This window comes from Aethalodelphis obliquidens, unplaced genomic scaffold (assembly GCF_003676395.1).
Source record: "Aethalodelphis obliquidens isolate GAN/ISIS:26980383/991018 unplaced genomic scaffold, ASM367639v1 scaffold7, whole genome shotgun sequence".
Classification (NCBI taxonomy): domain Eukaryota; kingdom Metazoa; phylum Chordata; class Mammalia; order Artiodactyla; family Delphinidae; genus Aethalodelphis; species Aethalodelphis obliquidens.
In genome coordinates this window covers 64,308,953-64,323,797 of record NW_020837951.1, presented here as the reverse complement: position 1 = coordinate 64,323,797, position 14,845 = coordinate 64,308,953, and the positions used below count along the sequence as shown (strand labels likewise).

Below are 14,845 nucleotides of genomic sequence, written 5' to 3'. Positions count from 1 at the left end.
AGAAACCCATGCACATATGGTCACCTTATTTTTGATAAAGGAGGCAAGAACATACAATGGAGAAAAGACAGCCTCTTCAATAAGTGGTGCTGGGAAAACTGGACAGCTACATGTGAAAGAATGAAATTAGAACACTCCCTAACACCATACACAAAAATAAAACTCAAAATGCATTAAAGACCTAAATGTAAGGCCAGACACTATCAAACTCTTAGAGGAAAACAAAGGCAGAACATTCTATGACATAAATCACAGCAAGATTCTTTTTGACCCACCTCCTAGAGAAATGGAAATAAAAACAAAACTAAACAAATGGGACCTAATGAAACTTCAAAGCTTTTGCACAGCAAAGGAAACCATAAACAAGACCAAAAGACAACCCTCAGAATAGGAGAAAATATTTGCAAATGAAGCAACTGACAAAGGATTAATCTCCAAAATTTACAAGCAGCTCATGCAGCTCAATATCAAAAAAAAAAAACCAATCCAAAAGTAGGCAGAAGACCTAAATAGACATTTCTCCAAAGAAGGTATACAGATAGCCAACAAACACATGAAAGGATGCTCAACATCACTAATCACTAGAGAATTGCAAATCAAAACTACAATGAGGTATCCCCTCACATTGGTCAGAATGGCCATCACCAAAAAATTTACAGACAATAAATGCTGGAGGGGGTGTGCAGAAAAGGGAACCCTCTTGCACTGTTGGTGGGAATGTAAATTGATTCACCCACTATGGAGAACACTATGGAGGTTCCTTAAAAAACTAAAAACAGAACTACCATACGACCAAGCAATCCCACTACTGGGCACAGACCCTGAGAAAACCATAATTCAAAAAGCATCATGTACCACAATGTTCATTGCAGCTCTATTACAACAGCCAGGACATGGAAGCAGCCTAAGTGTCCATCGACAGATGAACGGATAAAGAAGATGTGGCACATATATACATGGAATATTACTCAGCCATAAAAAGAAACGAAACTGAATTATTTGTAGTGAGGTGGATGGACCTAGAGTCTGACATACAGAGTGAACTAAGAAAGAGAAAAACAAATACCGTATGCTAACAAATATATATGGAATCTAAAAAAAAAAAAAAAAGGTTCTGAAGAACCTAGGGGCAGGACAGGAATAAAGACGCAGACATAGAGAATGGACTTGAGGGGGAGGGGGAAGGGTAAGCTGGGACGAAGTTAAGAGAGTGGCCTGGACATATATATACACTAACAAATGTAAAATAGATAGCTAGTGGGAAGCAGCTGCATAGACCAGGGAGACCAGCTCGGTGCTTTGTGACCACCTAGAGGGGTGGGATAGGGAGGGTGGGAGGGAGACGCAAGAGGGAGGAGATATGGGGATAGATATACATATAGCTGATTCAGTTTGTTATACAGCAGAAACTAACACACCACTGTAAAGCAATTATACTCCAATAAAGATGTTTAAAAAAAAAAAAACATACTGTGGTGGGGAACCCAAAACAAACTTATGACACTAAATTCTTCCCTTTTCGTCTAAATGGCTTTTGACTCTGAGCCACAGTTAAATAAAATCTAAACATGCAAAACCACAAAATTTTATGCAACCATATTCTGACCTCATTAAAAATGAGATGCAGTGTTATTTTTATCATCGAGAAGCTGTGGGTGAAGCCAACTTTGTAAACTGCTAACAAGAGGCAGAAAGAATATGGCTCCCTGATGACATACATCATCCAGCATAAATTATCAACCAAACTAAAGTTCGACCTAATCCCTAGACTTCCATTATACATAATTCCTTATTGTCTAAAACATGGCTCTAACCTACTAAACTGATTTGTACTACTGTTTGTACTGCTTTCCTACTAGATAAAACCCTGTATATTATTTATATTCCGGAGTGTAAATCCTCAATTCAAAACAGAAAAAAACTGAAGTACCAAAAATCTAAAGTACTTGACTGTTAAAAACCAATACTTTTCAAGGAAAAATCAGAATCACTTACCTAGCTGTGTACATTTTACAAACAAAACATTTTCTGGTCCACAGCCAATGCTTCTTGATAAGAAGGGGATAGAGTGTCTTATCCAGGCAGTCATTATGATGCACAAGCCTTTTGTACATGAAAAAACAAATGACACTGTAGTGCAAATTTTTGTGATCCGTAATGAAATATATCCTTACCTCAAAATTAAGAACACAGTAGGTATATTTTTCAATTTACTGTGTTCCACAAAACACTTTCTCCAAAAGAGCATTTGGGATTAAACAATGTTTTCTTTCCTGTGAAACTTCCCAAATCCCTTTTTGGCCATGTGCACTATGACTCTTAAGAGGGAAATACGGTAGGCAGCATTTCTTGAATGTATTCCTTCAGAGAATCCTTGCTTTGCTCAACACGTAGTACACAGTCTGAGCAAATGTACTCAGTACTATTTTACCTAGATTAAGTGGTTTTGTGTTACAAACATGGCTCCTTTTTTGCTAAAAGAGCTCTCATTAAAATCCAAATCTGGCTTCTGTTATAATGTGAATTGGTAGGACTTTAGTTTTAGGTGTCAGAATTCAGAAATTTTAAGTGGGAGTCAGTTCTCACTATGCCACTAATCAGCTTAGTGGGTTTGGATAAATCCATTAACCATGCTGGACCCCAGATTCTTCATCTGAAAAATGAATGGAATGCACAACAGTATTTTAAAGGCACCTGATAATTATAAAATTTGATTTTTTTTTTAGTAAGAAAGGGTAGCAATACATTAACTTCACCATCAGAAAATGATTAATAAACTTTTAATAGTTTACCAACTATTAAACTATGGAATGGCACTGAATGATTAAATCCTCCTATAAGACAAAAATTACTTGCAGTCAGTTACATTAAAAAACTCCTTAGGAAAGTCCTACAGTGCACATGCTTAACAAGTGCAAATTGTTTTTCAAGTTGCCTTGAATTTAAGGAATAACACTACAGCAATATGCCTACACTGTAAGAAATGTAAGGAAACTCAGATCACCAGAAAAAAGCCGACTGTCTTCCATCTTATGCTTATATTGAGGCACACTCCCCCTCATTTGAGTGAAGAGCAAGAACATTTTATAAAAACTTAAAGAACACTTTATCAAAGAAGTAAACCCATATAATTTTTTTTTTTTTTTTTTTTTTGCGGTACGCAGGCCTCTCACCACTGTGGCCTCTCCTGTTGCGGAGCATAGACTCCAGATGCGCCGGCTCAGCGGCCATGGCTCACGGGCCCAGCTGCTCCGCAGCATGTGGGATCTTCCCGGATCGAGGCACGAACCCGCGTCCCCTGCATCAGCAAGCGGACTCTCAACCACTGCGCCACCAGGGAAGCCCCCATATAATTTTAAGTCATATAAATCTATGAGGTTTATGAGCTCTCCTGGCTCTTGCTTCATTAATTCTTCCCTAGAGGCAACTGTTTTCCATTCTTTTAACTGCCTCTTTTTAATTTAGCTCAACATCCCTCTGCAGAACTATGAAACTTTGGTTAACTAGATATTTAATGTTTAAATTATGACAAATGAATTAAACATCCCCCTAAACCACAGAATTGACTACAGGTTCATTTTACTGGGTAACACTTTTGTTTTCTAGCTACTAATTCTCTCGTTGGCATTTGCTTAGGTTTCAGTGTACATGTCACTAATTCAGTTCCGTATTTGCTGACAGAATGGTAAACATGCTTTCCTAATGGGCTACACACCAACGGGAGGTCTAGCAGTCTCAGGACATGCTTCCTTTGTCCCCTGTCCTGCTCCAATCTCTGGACTAAGCTGTTCTCTAGGTCTGTTCTACAGCCATCATTCTGGGAGTTCGCTTTCCCATCATTCTGAGAGTTCCTTTTATGTCTTATCTATTCTGCTTTGCATTCCATGTTTTCTTTTTTCAAGGTTTACTCTTTGTGTAAAGTACTTCTGGTAGCTTCCTGAGAATGAGGGCATGGGAGGTAAATTTTTAGAGACCAGTCACTAAAACCCCAAAAAAGTGGAAGCAGGGACTTTCTAAAACCATCAGAATGAGTATATCATTGCTCCATAAAACAATCTGAATCGTCTCTCAGAAGAAATCAAGCCAAGGATAGAGCAGGGCTTATTCCTATATAATGGTCCTTCATAAACTGAGAGTTCCTAAATAAGGAAATGAATAGCCTTATTCATTAGAGGTACCAGCTATACAAAATTTATAACTAATCCCTAAATCTCATTTTAGACTATTTCATTCCTGACCACTCTAAATCTTTATCAAAGCATTAAAGCCTTCATATTTGTCAAATATTAGAATTACTCTTCTCTTTCCCCAGTTCCCTTTTACCTCCTTCAAATTTGGGCAAAAAGAGAAGAAACCTAGAAATATAGCTGCAGATTTGCAAAGCAAAGGGCCTATCTGATATACAAAGTGGATGACTATTACCTGAATAATAGCTGTCCAATATACAAAGATACTTACTTTTATTTACAGATTTTTAACCCTTTAATAAACAGTAAAGTATCTTTTTTTATAATAAATATCCAGCTTGTATTGTTTGTCTTTATACCAGCACTGTCATAAAATATAATTTTTTAATATTTTTTAATGAAGGAAGGGGCCCATGGAGACTCACAGAAGTCATACACTGTCCTCGGGCAAAGGAGAAGCTTCAGTTATTTTTCTTTATTTTTGGCATATTCTACCATTACAAATGGCTCACACTGGTTAGTCACTAAAGTAATTATTACAGATTTTCCAAAAGACAAACAATAGAAGACGCAAATAGATGCAGAGTTGGTCACTGCATAGCAAGCAGTTATTTTTGCTGCTCCTGAACGAAGCTGCAGTGATTACCTTTATTCCTCTTATTTCAAACAAACAAAACTACCTGTGCTTTTATACTGTGAAATAAAGAAAAGGAAAACAGGACAAATAACAAAATGTTCTGAGTTCTACCACTTACCTTATGTCAGTAATGACAACAATATGTTCACAGTCTCCCTGGTGACAGTATAAGTAAGGAAAACCCAGTTTAATACACAAGTCATTGAAGGTGAAATCTTCCATCTTAGCAGTCTGAAACTTTCCATACCCTCTATCATGGGACTCTGACCACTCAATGATGGTTCTGAGGAGGAAAACGGCAAGGATGTATCACTGCTCCAAGCGGTTTGCAACTGCATATTTCACAAAAGCCAGCTCACCGAATTACTGGACAGCTACCAACTTGAAATGAAAACCAGAGTGGATGATACATGTTGCAAGTAGGAAGGAACTCTGAATTTTTCTGTATCCATTAGAGCAGCAGTTCTCAAAGTAAGGTCCTGAGACTCCCACAGAGGTTTGTGAGGTCAAAATTATCTTTACGGTAATCTTAAAACTCTTTTCAATTCTTATTCTCTCATAAACGCCAGTTATGTGATGTGTGTTATCACTTCAGATTGAATGGAAAATGTATAACGTCACTCTTCTCACTATTTTACTTTGTTCTGGAAAAGTTATTTTTCACAAAATTGTTATTAATGGTAACTGGAAAATTTAAATTAGTTAATAAAGTATTTCTTAGTTTCAATTTCTAATACAGTGAATACTTACAGCTATAACCCACATAAACAAAAGCTCTTTGGAGTCAATTATTTACAGTATAAAGGAGTACGGAGACCAAGTCTGAGAACTGCTGCATTAGAATATAGATACAGATGGCTATAATGAAAGAGTTTACATAAACACTCAGAAAAAATATACATATATACTCTATTTGCCAGGATACCAATAATAAAAGTATGGTAATACTTTTATGTAGATAACATGATGTCAGACATAGATTTTTCATGTTATGTACATAAGCAACCTTACATACACATATCCACTCCAAACAGTATACACTGGACAAGCAGAAAAAATAGTGAAAGATTAATTTACTATCACCTAAACATGAAGAACAGAGATTAATAAAGTGTTTAAGTGGGATTTAATCTTTTTTTTCAGATGTATCTAAGGCTCAACACAAGATTTACTATAATTTCTGGAGGAAGAAATAATTCTAGATAGCTGGCAAAGATCTTGAAATGGTCTATGTATGTCTTTGGTAAGAAAATTTTCTTCTTGGGGTAAAAATTTGATTAACTTACTATAACCTAGGCCAACCAGATAACTTTGAAAATATTTTAAAAATTCAGAGACACTTTTTAACCCCAAAACAAACAAAAAACAATCTAACAAAATAATTCCTTGGCAAAGATTCTTAAGAGACCAACAACAGAATTTGTGGTGATAACCCTATTTTGACAACGGGAAACAGGAAAAGACTTTAGGATTTTTGGAAAGTTATACCTGCTCAAATCTCTGCATTCAGGGTATCTTTTATCATTGTAAAATGTTCCTTCAAAATAAAAGAAGGCTGATTTATATAGGTCCTGAAAGAGAACAGATGGTATTGAGAGAAAGTACAGTATTAACAATTATAAAATTGCTCTAAGTATTAATTCCACATTTGTGTGTCATAAAATCACACTAATATGTTTTACAATAATGTCATGCAACTTCATAGAATATGTTCAGTTCATTAATTTATTATTTAACAGGAACCTCCTATGTGGGAAGTATTATGTTGGTTACCAGGGATAAAGAAATAAAGACACAATCCTTGCTATTTTCAATTTTATCCTTTTGTAGTTTTAATCACTAGGTTTGATTTAAATTTGTATATTGAGATTCATGAAAGGAACCCAATTAGAAATGAAATAAACTTTAACATTATTTTATTATATGCATACACGGCAGTGACAGTTATTTTGGATACCAGAACTAAAAACTAAACAAAGCCACATCTTTGATGTTTCCCCAGTGTTAATGACAATGATCATGGAGCTATGTTGTTCTGTCCTCTTTTGTATTTTCAATGGGCTTTTATAAAAATTCCCCCTGTATATTTTCAGTAACTCTTAGGCAGGCAGAATGTGAATATCTATTCTTATTCAAGCAATCTTGCCCAAAGTACCACAGAACCCTCAGGTTTCAACTTTCAGACTACCAGGCTTTCCATCAGAGGGGTGGTCTCTTAATCCTGACCTTATAACAGAATCATAAAAATACCAGACCAAGTCTCACCTCAGATCCATTAAGTGAGAATCTCTGATGATGTGGCTCAGGCACCAATATTTTCCCAACCCCCTCAGGAGAATCAGATGTGCAACCAGCGCTAAGAACCACTCTGTTAGACTCGTCCTTCACCATTTGCTTAGAATTAGACCCCTGGGTGAGAGTCAGAAGACCTATGTCTTTTTCCTACACTTACTCCTCAGACCTCAGTTTCCTCACCTGTACAGTACCTGCCATGCTATGCTATCTTATAGGATTGTGGTGAGAATCAAAAGCAGTTTATGAACTATAAAAGATATATAAGTTTCAGGCATTAAAATAATATCACCCTAAGATAGCCTAATTTCCCTCCTTCGAAGCTTCGATTTTTCTTTCTTATTTTTCTTCATTCCCCCACTTACAGACACCTGGCACTGGTATCAGACACCCTTCTAAGACTGGCTATGCAATTTCTTCTCAGACTACTCAACTGAATCTCCTGACCCTCTGTTTCCCCGTGTAAAATCTGAGTAAAGCCAATACGTTCTTCCCATGTGGTTGCAGAGGTAAAAGGTATAACGTACTATAATGCCACGCCTAGCTGCTGTAACACAAAATACACCACTTACTGTACTTCTAAACCTTCAAACAGGTAAGCTAGGGTCCAAAATAAAGATTCTGAAAGAATCACTACTGCCTTATTTTGGAAACAAAACAAAGTTTAGTGTATATAAAAATATGTTCATATAGAACTTCATCTTAAGTGATTCAGGCAGTTTAAAACCTTCGGTGTAATTATTAATTAGAATGGGGACTCCAAAAGAACAATCTTTTCATTATATCTTTTTATTATGTCATTATATAAATGGCTAGAAAAGAAGATGTGAGTAATCTCACTATCAGTTACTTTTCATTTTCAATGGTAACCAGGGATCCTCAACAAACTAGTTTCCCTATCTGTCAGCTAGTTTAGCTGACCAAGTTGCAAGGGAGGGAAATAACCAACTGACTTGGAAAAACTATAAGAAGTATAAGAAGGTACTTCTGTTATTAATCTAATGTAACCTAAAGGTCTACCTGTTACTATTTCAAATTTATAAACAAAGTAACTATGGATAACTAGTATGATCATTTGAACGAAGTCATTATCTATATGTCATTTTAAGCATCTAATAATCATGTACTCTCGCTATCATTCAAGTCAGCTGCGTTAGAAGCTCAGCAACATTCCTAAGATTTGCTGTGAGAAAAATAGTAATGGAGGAAAAGAAGTGTCAGAGAAGGCTGGGTAAGAAAATTTTTACAACTTAAATTTATGTTACCATTTTTCCTATACCCAGGCTTTACTTATAATAAGTAACAATAATGTGTGTGTAAAGTATTTTCTCAGAGTTCCTCTAAGTAAGACCCTTAAGAGACTATTGACAAAAAGAGACTGACTAATCTGAGCTATGTTAAAAAGATTGATAGATCAGACATTAAAACCTGAAGGACCATTAAAAACAAACAAACAAAAACAAACCTGAGCAGAAAATACTGACACTGATTTTATACATATATTTTAAAAATGTACTTCATTCTTGAACTACTATAGTCTAAAACAAACATTAGCAAAACATTATTTTAGACATGGCTTTTCAAAGAGATTTAAATACACTGGCCCAATTCTCCTAGTCCTCTCACACACCAAATTCATCAAAGAAAGTATTTTGTTCAAATCTTGTTTATTGGCTGGAAATAAGATTCTCATTTCCTCAGCTACAAGAGCTGCAAGTCACTAATTTGTTCCACGATTACCAGTGAAATACATGCCGAATATCTCCCTGTCAAAAAAACCATTATAATAACTTAAGGACCTATTTTCAGTTTGTTAGGTGTAACAATGGCATGGGGTAAACAGATGAAATAATTCTGGCAAAATGCTGAGAACTGTAATGGGTACATAAGGGCTCCTTATACTATTCTCTTTTACATGTGTATGTTTAAAATTTTCCAAAGCAAAACTTTTTTTTAAAAAAACACTGTAAAATACAAATGCCAATCATTGAAATGAAAATCTTTCCACAGGTCAAACAACTATGAGTTCACCTTTCTAAAACATAGCTTAGAAAAAGGAGGCAAATGAAACAGGTCCCTGAACAGGCAAAGATTCCACAAAGCCCATGTACTAGAATCTTGCCGTTAATCACAGCACAGCTCAAGTTTTCACTCAGTGCTTGTTCACCAAATAAATAAAAGGGTAGGGAAAGATGTCTAAAGCCAGGCATAGTACCAACATGGCAAAGAACGTACGTGGGGCTTTGAAGGCAAGCTGGCAATGGTCTGAATCCAGCCTCTACCACTGCTTACTGAACACAGGTAACTCATGACGATGCTTTGACCCATCTTTTTCTTACCTGTAAAATGGTGATAATTCTTTCCAAAGATCCTGTACTATCAACTAGTGCACTATACAACTGGCACACGATAAGTGCTAAATAATCAGAGGATATTATTTTAATACATGGAAGAGGCAGAAACAATAAAACAGCAGATGGATAAATGGGACTAGGGGTCATTTAGTTCCCTGCTTAGAAAGCTGCTGAAGGCATGAGCACTGATGTACAAACACAATAAACTAAACACGTCTGGTTAAAAACACTCTCTAGGATTCCTGGAGCTAAGACTGATTCCCAGATCTGACTCATCGCTGTGAGCGGTCATGACATGGTCAGAATAAGTAGGGTGAATTCAGATTTTTCTTCTTAAATTGATCTTCTAAACTTATAGCTACACCTTGTTATTCTTTTTTCCCCCAGAGTGGAGAAACTTTGCAGAAGACTGCTTCTCCTTTAAAAGATAAATCTTCTATTTCCTGGTGTGCATACAGCCTTGAGATTCCACTTGTTTCTCTTTAATGTTTACCTTCAAAAGCGCCAAGCTGGCAAACCTGAAGAACCCAAATATCTTAAAACTACTTTCAATATAACTCAAAAACTATGCTGGTCTCCATGCCAGTCACCCAAAAGACTGGAATACAGCCAGCCTTGTGGGGCAGACAAACATATCAAATGGTATCAGCATATTATTATAAAGCACTATAATGGACAAACGAAATGGGGCCAGAGTGGCAAACAGAGGACAGTCAAGAAGAACCTCATATAATAAGTGAGAGAAAGGGCTTCCCACCCATGTTCAAACACTCAGAGGCATAAAAAAAGTATGGTACGCTTGAGCCAGATAATTTCATTGTGGCTGAAAGATAAGGTGTAAAAGCAGGGGGTGAACAATATAGAAAGTTAACTTGAGAATCACCATTACAAAAGGCCTTATATGTCAGCCTAAGGAGCTTGGACCACAGGCAACAGAGAACCACTGAGACTTTTAGATTGGAGAATGATAAGATCAATTAAAAAAAAAAAGTTTTCAAAAAGAACAGACTTATTCTTTTAGAGCAGTTTTACGTTTATCATAACATAGGGAGGTACAGAGGCCTCCCATACACCCCCTACCCACCCCACACGCACAACCTGCCCATTATCAACACCACTCACCAGAGTGGTACATTTGCTACCAAGGAGGAACCTAAACTGACACATCATAATCACCCAAAGTCCACAGCTTACTTTACAGTTCACTCCTGGTGCTCGATTTGTTTTTGAAAGACATCTTCAGTGGCAGGTATGGGACAATCTAAAGGTGGGGAAACCAGTTAAGAAGTCTCTGTAATAGCTCCAGGAGAAGATGCTGAGGGCCCAAACTAAAGCATACGGCAGTGGAAAAAAAAAGTCTGGAGCTATTATGGCAGGATAAACAGCAACGGAAAGGGAGAGTTTCATCTGAAGAAAAAGGGAGATGGTAGAATAATGAGTTTAAGACTAATTGAGCTTGAGGTATCTGGGTTCATTTATTCAGCAAAGACTCGGGCACTTCCGCTGTGTCAGACATCATCACAGGAATACATCATTGAACAAAACACAGTCCCTGCCCTCATGATTCAAGGGAAGGAAGACAGATAAATATATAACATGATGTTAGGTAGTGATGAGTGTTCTTAGCACGTCAGGGGAAGAGAATACTAATACAGGGAAAGACCTCTCTGTCGACACAACATCTAAAAGAAGAAGAAATGAGGGAGTGAGCCATCTGAATACCTGGTGAAGAACACTCCAGGGTGAGGGAACATAAGATACAAAGGCTCTGAGCAGGACCCTGCTTAGCATACATGAGAAAGAGCAAGAATGGCAGGTTGTTTGAAGGCAACAAGTGACAAAGAGGGTGTTAGGATATGAAGCTGGGAGGCAGACAGGACCAGATAATGGACCACAGTAAGGACTTTGTATTTTATTCTAGATATGAGAAAAAGCCACTATAGACTTTCAAGCTGAAAAGCAGCGGGATCTGACTGATACTTTACAGTATCATCTGGCTGGTACAAAGGATAAACAGAAGCGTGGAAAGGGGCAGGAGGAACAGTCACTAGGCTACTGCAAAAGTCCAGGCAAGAGATGATGATTTAACCAGCCTGGTCCTGTGAAGGAGCAAAGACATGGGCAGATCCTAAATATGATTTGAAAGTAGAGCCAAAGCACTTGCTGATGCCTTCAATGTGGGATGAAAAGGAAGCAAAGATGATTCCAAGGTTTTTAGCTAAGTCACCAGGTGTAGAATGAGTGTATTTACTGAGATGGGAACACTGGGGAAAGTACAGATTTGAGGAAGAAGGGAGAACTAGAGTCTGTTTTTGAACAAATTAAGTTTGAAACGGCTATTAGACATTCAGTAATTGTCAAGGAGGCAGTTGGATAAAATAAGTCTGGAGTTCAGAGAAGATGTTGGGACTGGAGATAAAAATCTGGGCTAGGAATCTGGATGAGATCACCTAGGGAGTATACACAGAGGAGAGGTCTGAGGATTGATTCAAAGGGCTTAATAACATTTACAAGTCACAAGGATGAGAAGCATCCAACAGAAGAATTAAAAGTCAGATAGGAAGAAAATTAGGTGGGTGTAACATCTTTTTTTTTAAATAAATAAATTTATTTTTGGCTGCATTGGGTCTTCCTTGCTGCACACAGGCTTTCTCTAGTTGTGGTGAGTGGGGGCTACCCTTCGTTGCGGTGCGCAGCCTTCTCATTGCAGTGGCTTCTCTTGTCGCAGAGCATGGGCTCTAGGTCCATGGACTTCAGTAGTTGTGGCACATGGGCTCAGTAGTTGTGGCTCACGGGCCCTAGAGCACAGGCTTCAGTAGTTGTAGCACACGGGTTTAGGTGCTCCGCGGAATGTGGGATCTTCCCGGACCAGGGATCGAACCCGTGTCCCCTGCATTGGCAGGCAGATTCTTAATCAGTGCACCACCAGGGAAGTCCCGGTGGCTGTTAACATCTTAAAAGCCAAGTAAAGAAAGTGTTTCAAGTAAGAAAGAATATTCAATTGTGTCACATGCTGATGAGAGGTCAAATAAGATGAGAACTAAGTCTATGGTGGCATCAGTAAAGTGATTTTGGTGGAGTGGTGATGAATAAAAGTGAGTGTAAGACAAAGTGGGGGGAGAAAAAGAGAAACAATGAATTGAGGTACTATTATTAATTCTTCTTCTTCTTAACTCATTAACTCTTGAGACAGTTTACTGAGAAGAAAGCAAAAAGATGAGATGGTAGCTAGAGGAAGATACAGGGTCAAGAACAGGTTTAGAATGGGAGATGGGAGATATTACAGCCCACTTGTGTACTGATGGGACAGCCAACAGAATGGAAAAAACTGATGATGCAGGGAAGAGAAGGGATAAATACAAGAACAAAGTCCTTGGTTATGCAATGGCGAATGGAATCCAGTAGACACCTAGATTGGCTTTTGATAGCAGCAGGCTTAGCCCATCCATTGTAACAGGTGCGAAGGCAGAATGCATGGGCAAATGGGTAAATGTGGGTAAAAGACAATGGAAAATTCTTTTCTGATAACTTATTTTCTCAGTGAAATTAACAGCAAGGTTTTCAGCTGAAGGTAAGCCACAAGGAAAGGATGTTGGCAGTTTCAGAAGGAATAAAACAGTTACCTTGAAAAGTGGCAGAGTGTATCGACTATAGAGAGGTGGTAAAAATGCCGGGCAGCACTGAGGCTAAGTGAGAATGCCCAGTGACGCTTACAAATAATGGGTTTGGAAACCAAGAGAGAAAGAGATTTACAAAGATTGGAGTATACTTAAAACCATGAAAACTGCGGGGAAAGCCCAGAAGAACAATTTAGAATAAGAATTAAGATGGGGCTTCCCTGATGGTGCAGTGGTTAAGAATCCGCCTGCCAATGCAAGGGACACGGGTTTGAGCCCTGGTCCGGGAAGATCCCATATGCCACGGAGCAACTAAGCCCATGCGCCACAACTACTGAGCCTGCGCTCTACAGCCTGCGAGCCACAACTACTGAAGTCTGTGTGCCTAGCGCCTGTGCTCCGCAACAAAAGAAGCCACCACAACGAGACGCCCATGCACCACAACAAAGAGTAGCCCCTGCTCACTGCAACTAGAGAAAGCACGTGTGCAGCAACGAAGACCCAGTGCAGCCAAAATAAATAAATGAAATTTATATATAAAAAAGGCTGATCCTGCATTTATTTTTTTAAAAAAAAGAATTAAGATGAAACCTAAGTTATAATAACACCTATATGGCTGGTGATAAAGGAATGAGCCAAAAGAAGAGATTGTGATGGTTCTTGTCCAAACTCTTATCTCCATTCTAGTTGTTCCAAACATGCTGCCCGTCTCAAGTATGCCAGTAAATCTGAGGTCCTCTGCCAGAGTTGTACCAGGTAACAGAATTAGGTCAAGCTTGCTCTATGATGAAATTCAGAAGGATCAAGGCCCTACTGTTATTGAGTAAGCAATCCCTTCTGGAAACTGTAGGTGGCCAGTCTGTCACTTGGGTCCTTTCTATCCTGATCCAATGAGTATGCAGGTTTTCTCTGTCCTTTTGAGAGCAGCACCCGGGGAAACACCAGCAAGGATCATCACCAGATATTACATCCCTGTTTGCTTCCATCCTTGAACTAACAGGTTCTTCTATGGGCACTGATGCTCTCGGGTGGACTCCAACGCTTTGCTGGGGGCAGTTATGACAGACAAACTCATAGAGTTTGAAAGAGAAGAGTGAACAGCAAATTCCAATGCTACAGTGATGTCAAAGTGTATGAACATGGAATAGAGACCTATTGGTTAGACAATTAGGTGGCCTATGACCTCAGAAAGAAGAGTGTACAGAAAATGGTTGAGAAATAAATGGGAAATGAAGAAATCAAAACTGAATATAGCCTCATCTTTAAAAAGGTCTTGATGACAAAAAGAAGGGAAGAGGGACTTCCCTGGTGATGCAGTGGTTAAGAATCCGCCCACCAATGCAGGGGACCCAGGTTCGAGCCCTGGTCCAGGAAGATCCCACATGCCACAGAGCAAATAAGCCCATGCGGCACAACTACTGAGCCTGCACTCTAGAGCCCACGAGCCACAACTACTGAGCCCACGTGCCACAACTACTAAAGTCCATCCACCTAGAGCCCATGCGAAGCAACAAAAGAGAAGCCACCGCAATGAGAAGCCTGCACACTGCAATGAAGAGTGGCACCCGCTCGCCATAAATGGAGAAAGCCTGCACGTAGCAATGAAGACCCAACACAGCCAAAAATCAATCAATCAATAAATAAATTTAAAAAATATAGAAGGGAAGAGATAAGCTTGATGGAATGGCATAGAAGAAGAAAGCATTTACCAGAATGTTTATCAGCCTGTTCACCTAAAATCACTATTTCCTTAGCTTA

General features: G+C 38.5%; 1 protein-coding gene across 2 annotated transcripts in view; it reads right to left on the bottom strand.

Annotated features, from left to right (window-relative positions):
* Positions 1-14,845, bottom strand: part of SNAPC3 (small nuclear RNA activating complex polypeptide 3) — a 44,139-nt gene that overhangs the window by 2,866 nt on the left and 26,428 nt on the right. For both annotated transcript variants that reach the window (XM_027105898.1, XM_027105899.1), the window contains exons 6-8: positions 6,313-6,395; positions 4,943-5,107; positions 1,996-2,103 (exon numbers count right to left, since the gene is read on the bottom strand). In XM_027105898.1, coding sequence (XP_026961699.1) covers positions 1,996-2,103; positions 4,943-5,107; positions 6,313-6,395 — 356 coding nt within the window. The remainder of the gene's footprint in view (positions 1-1,995; positions 2,104-4,942; positions 5,108-6,312; positions 6,396-14,845) is intronic.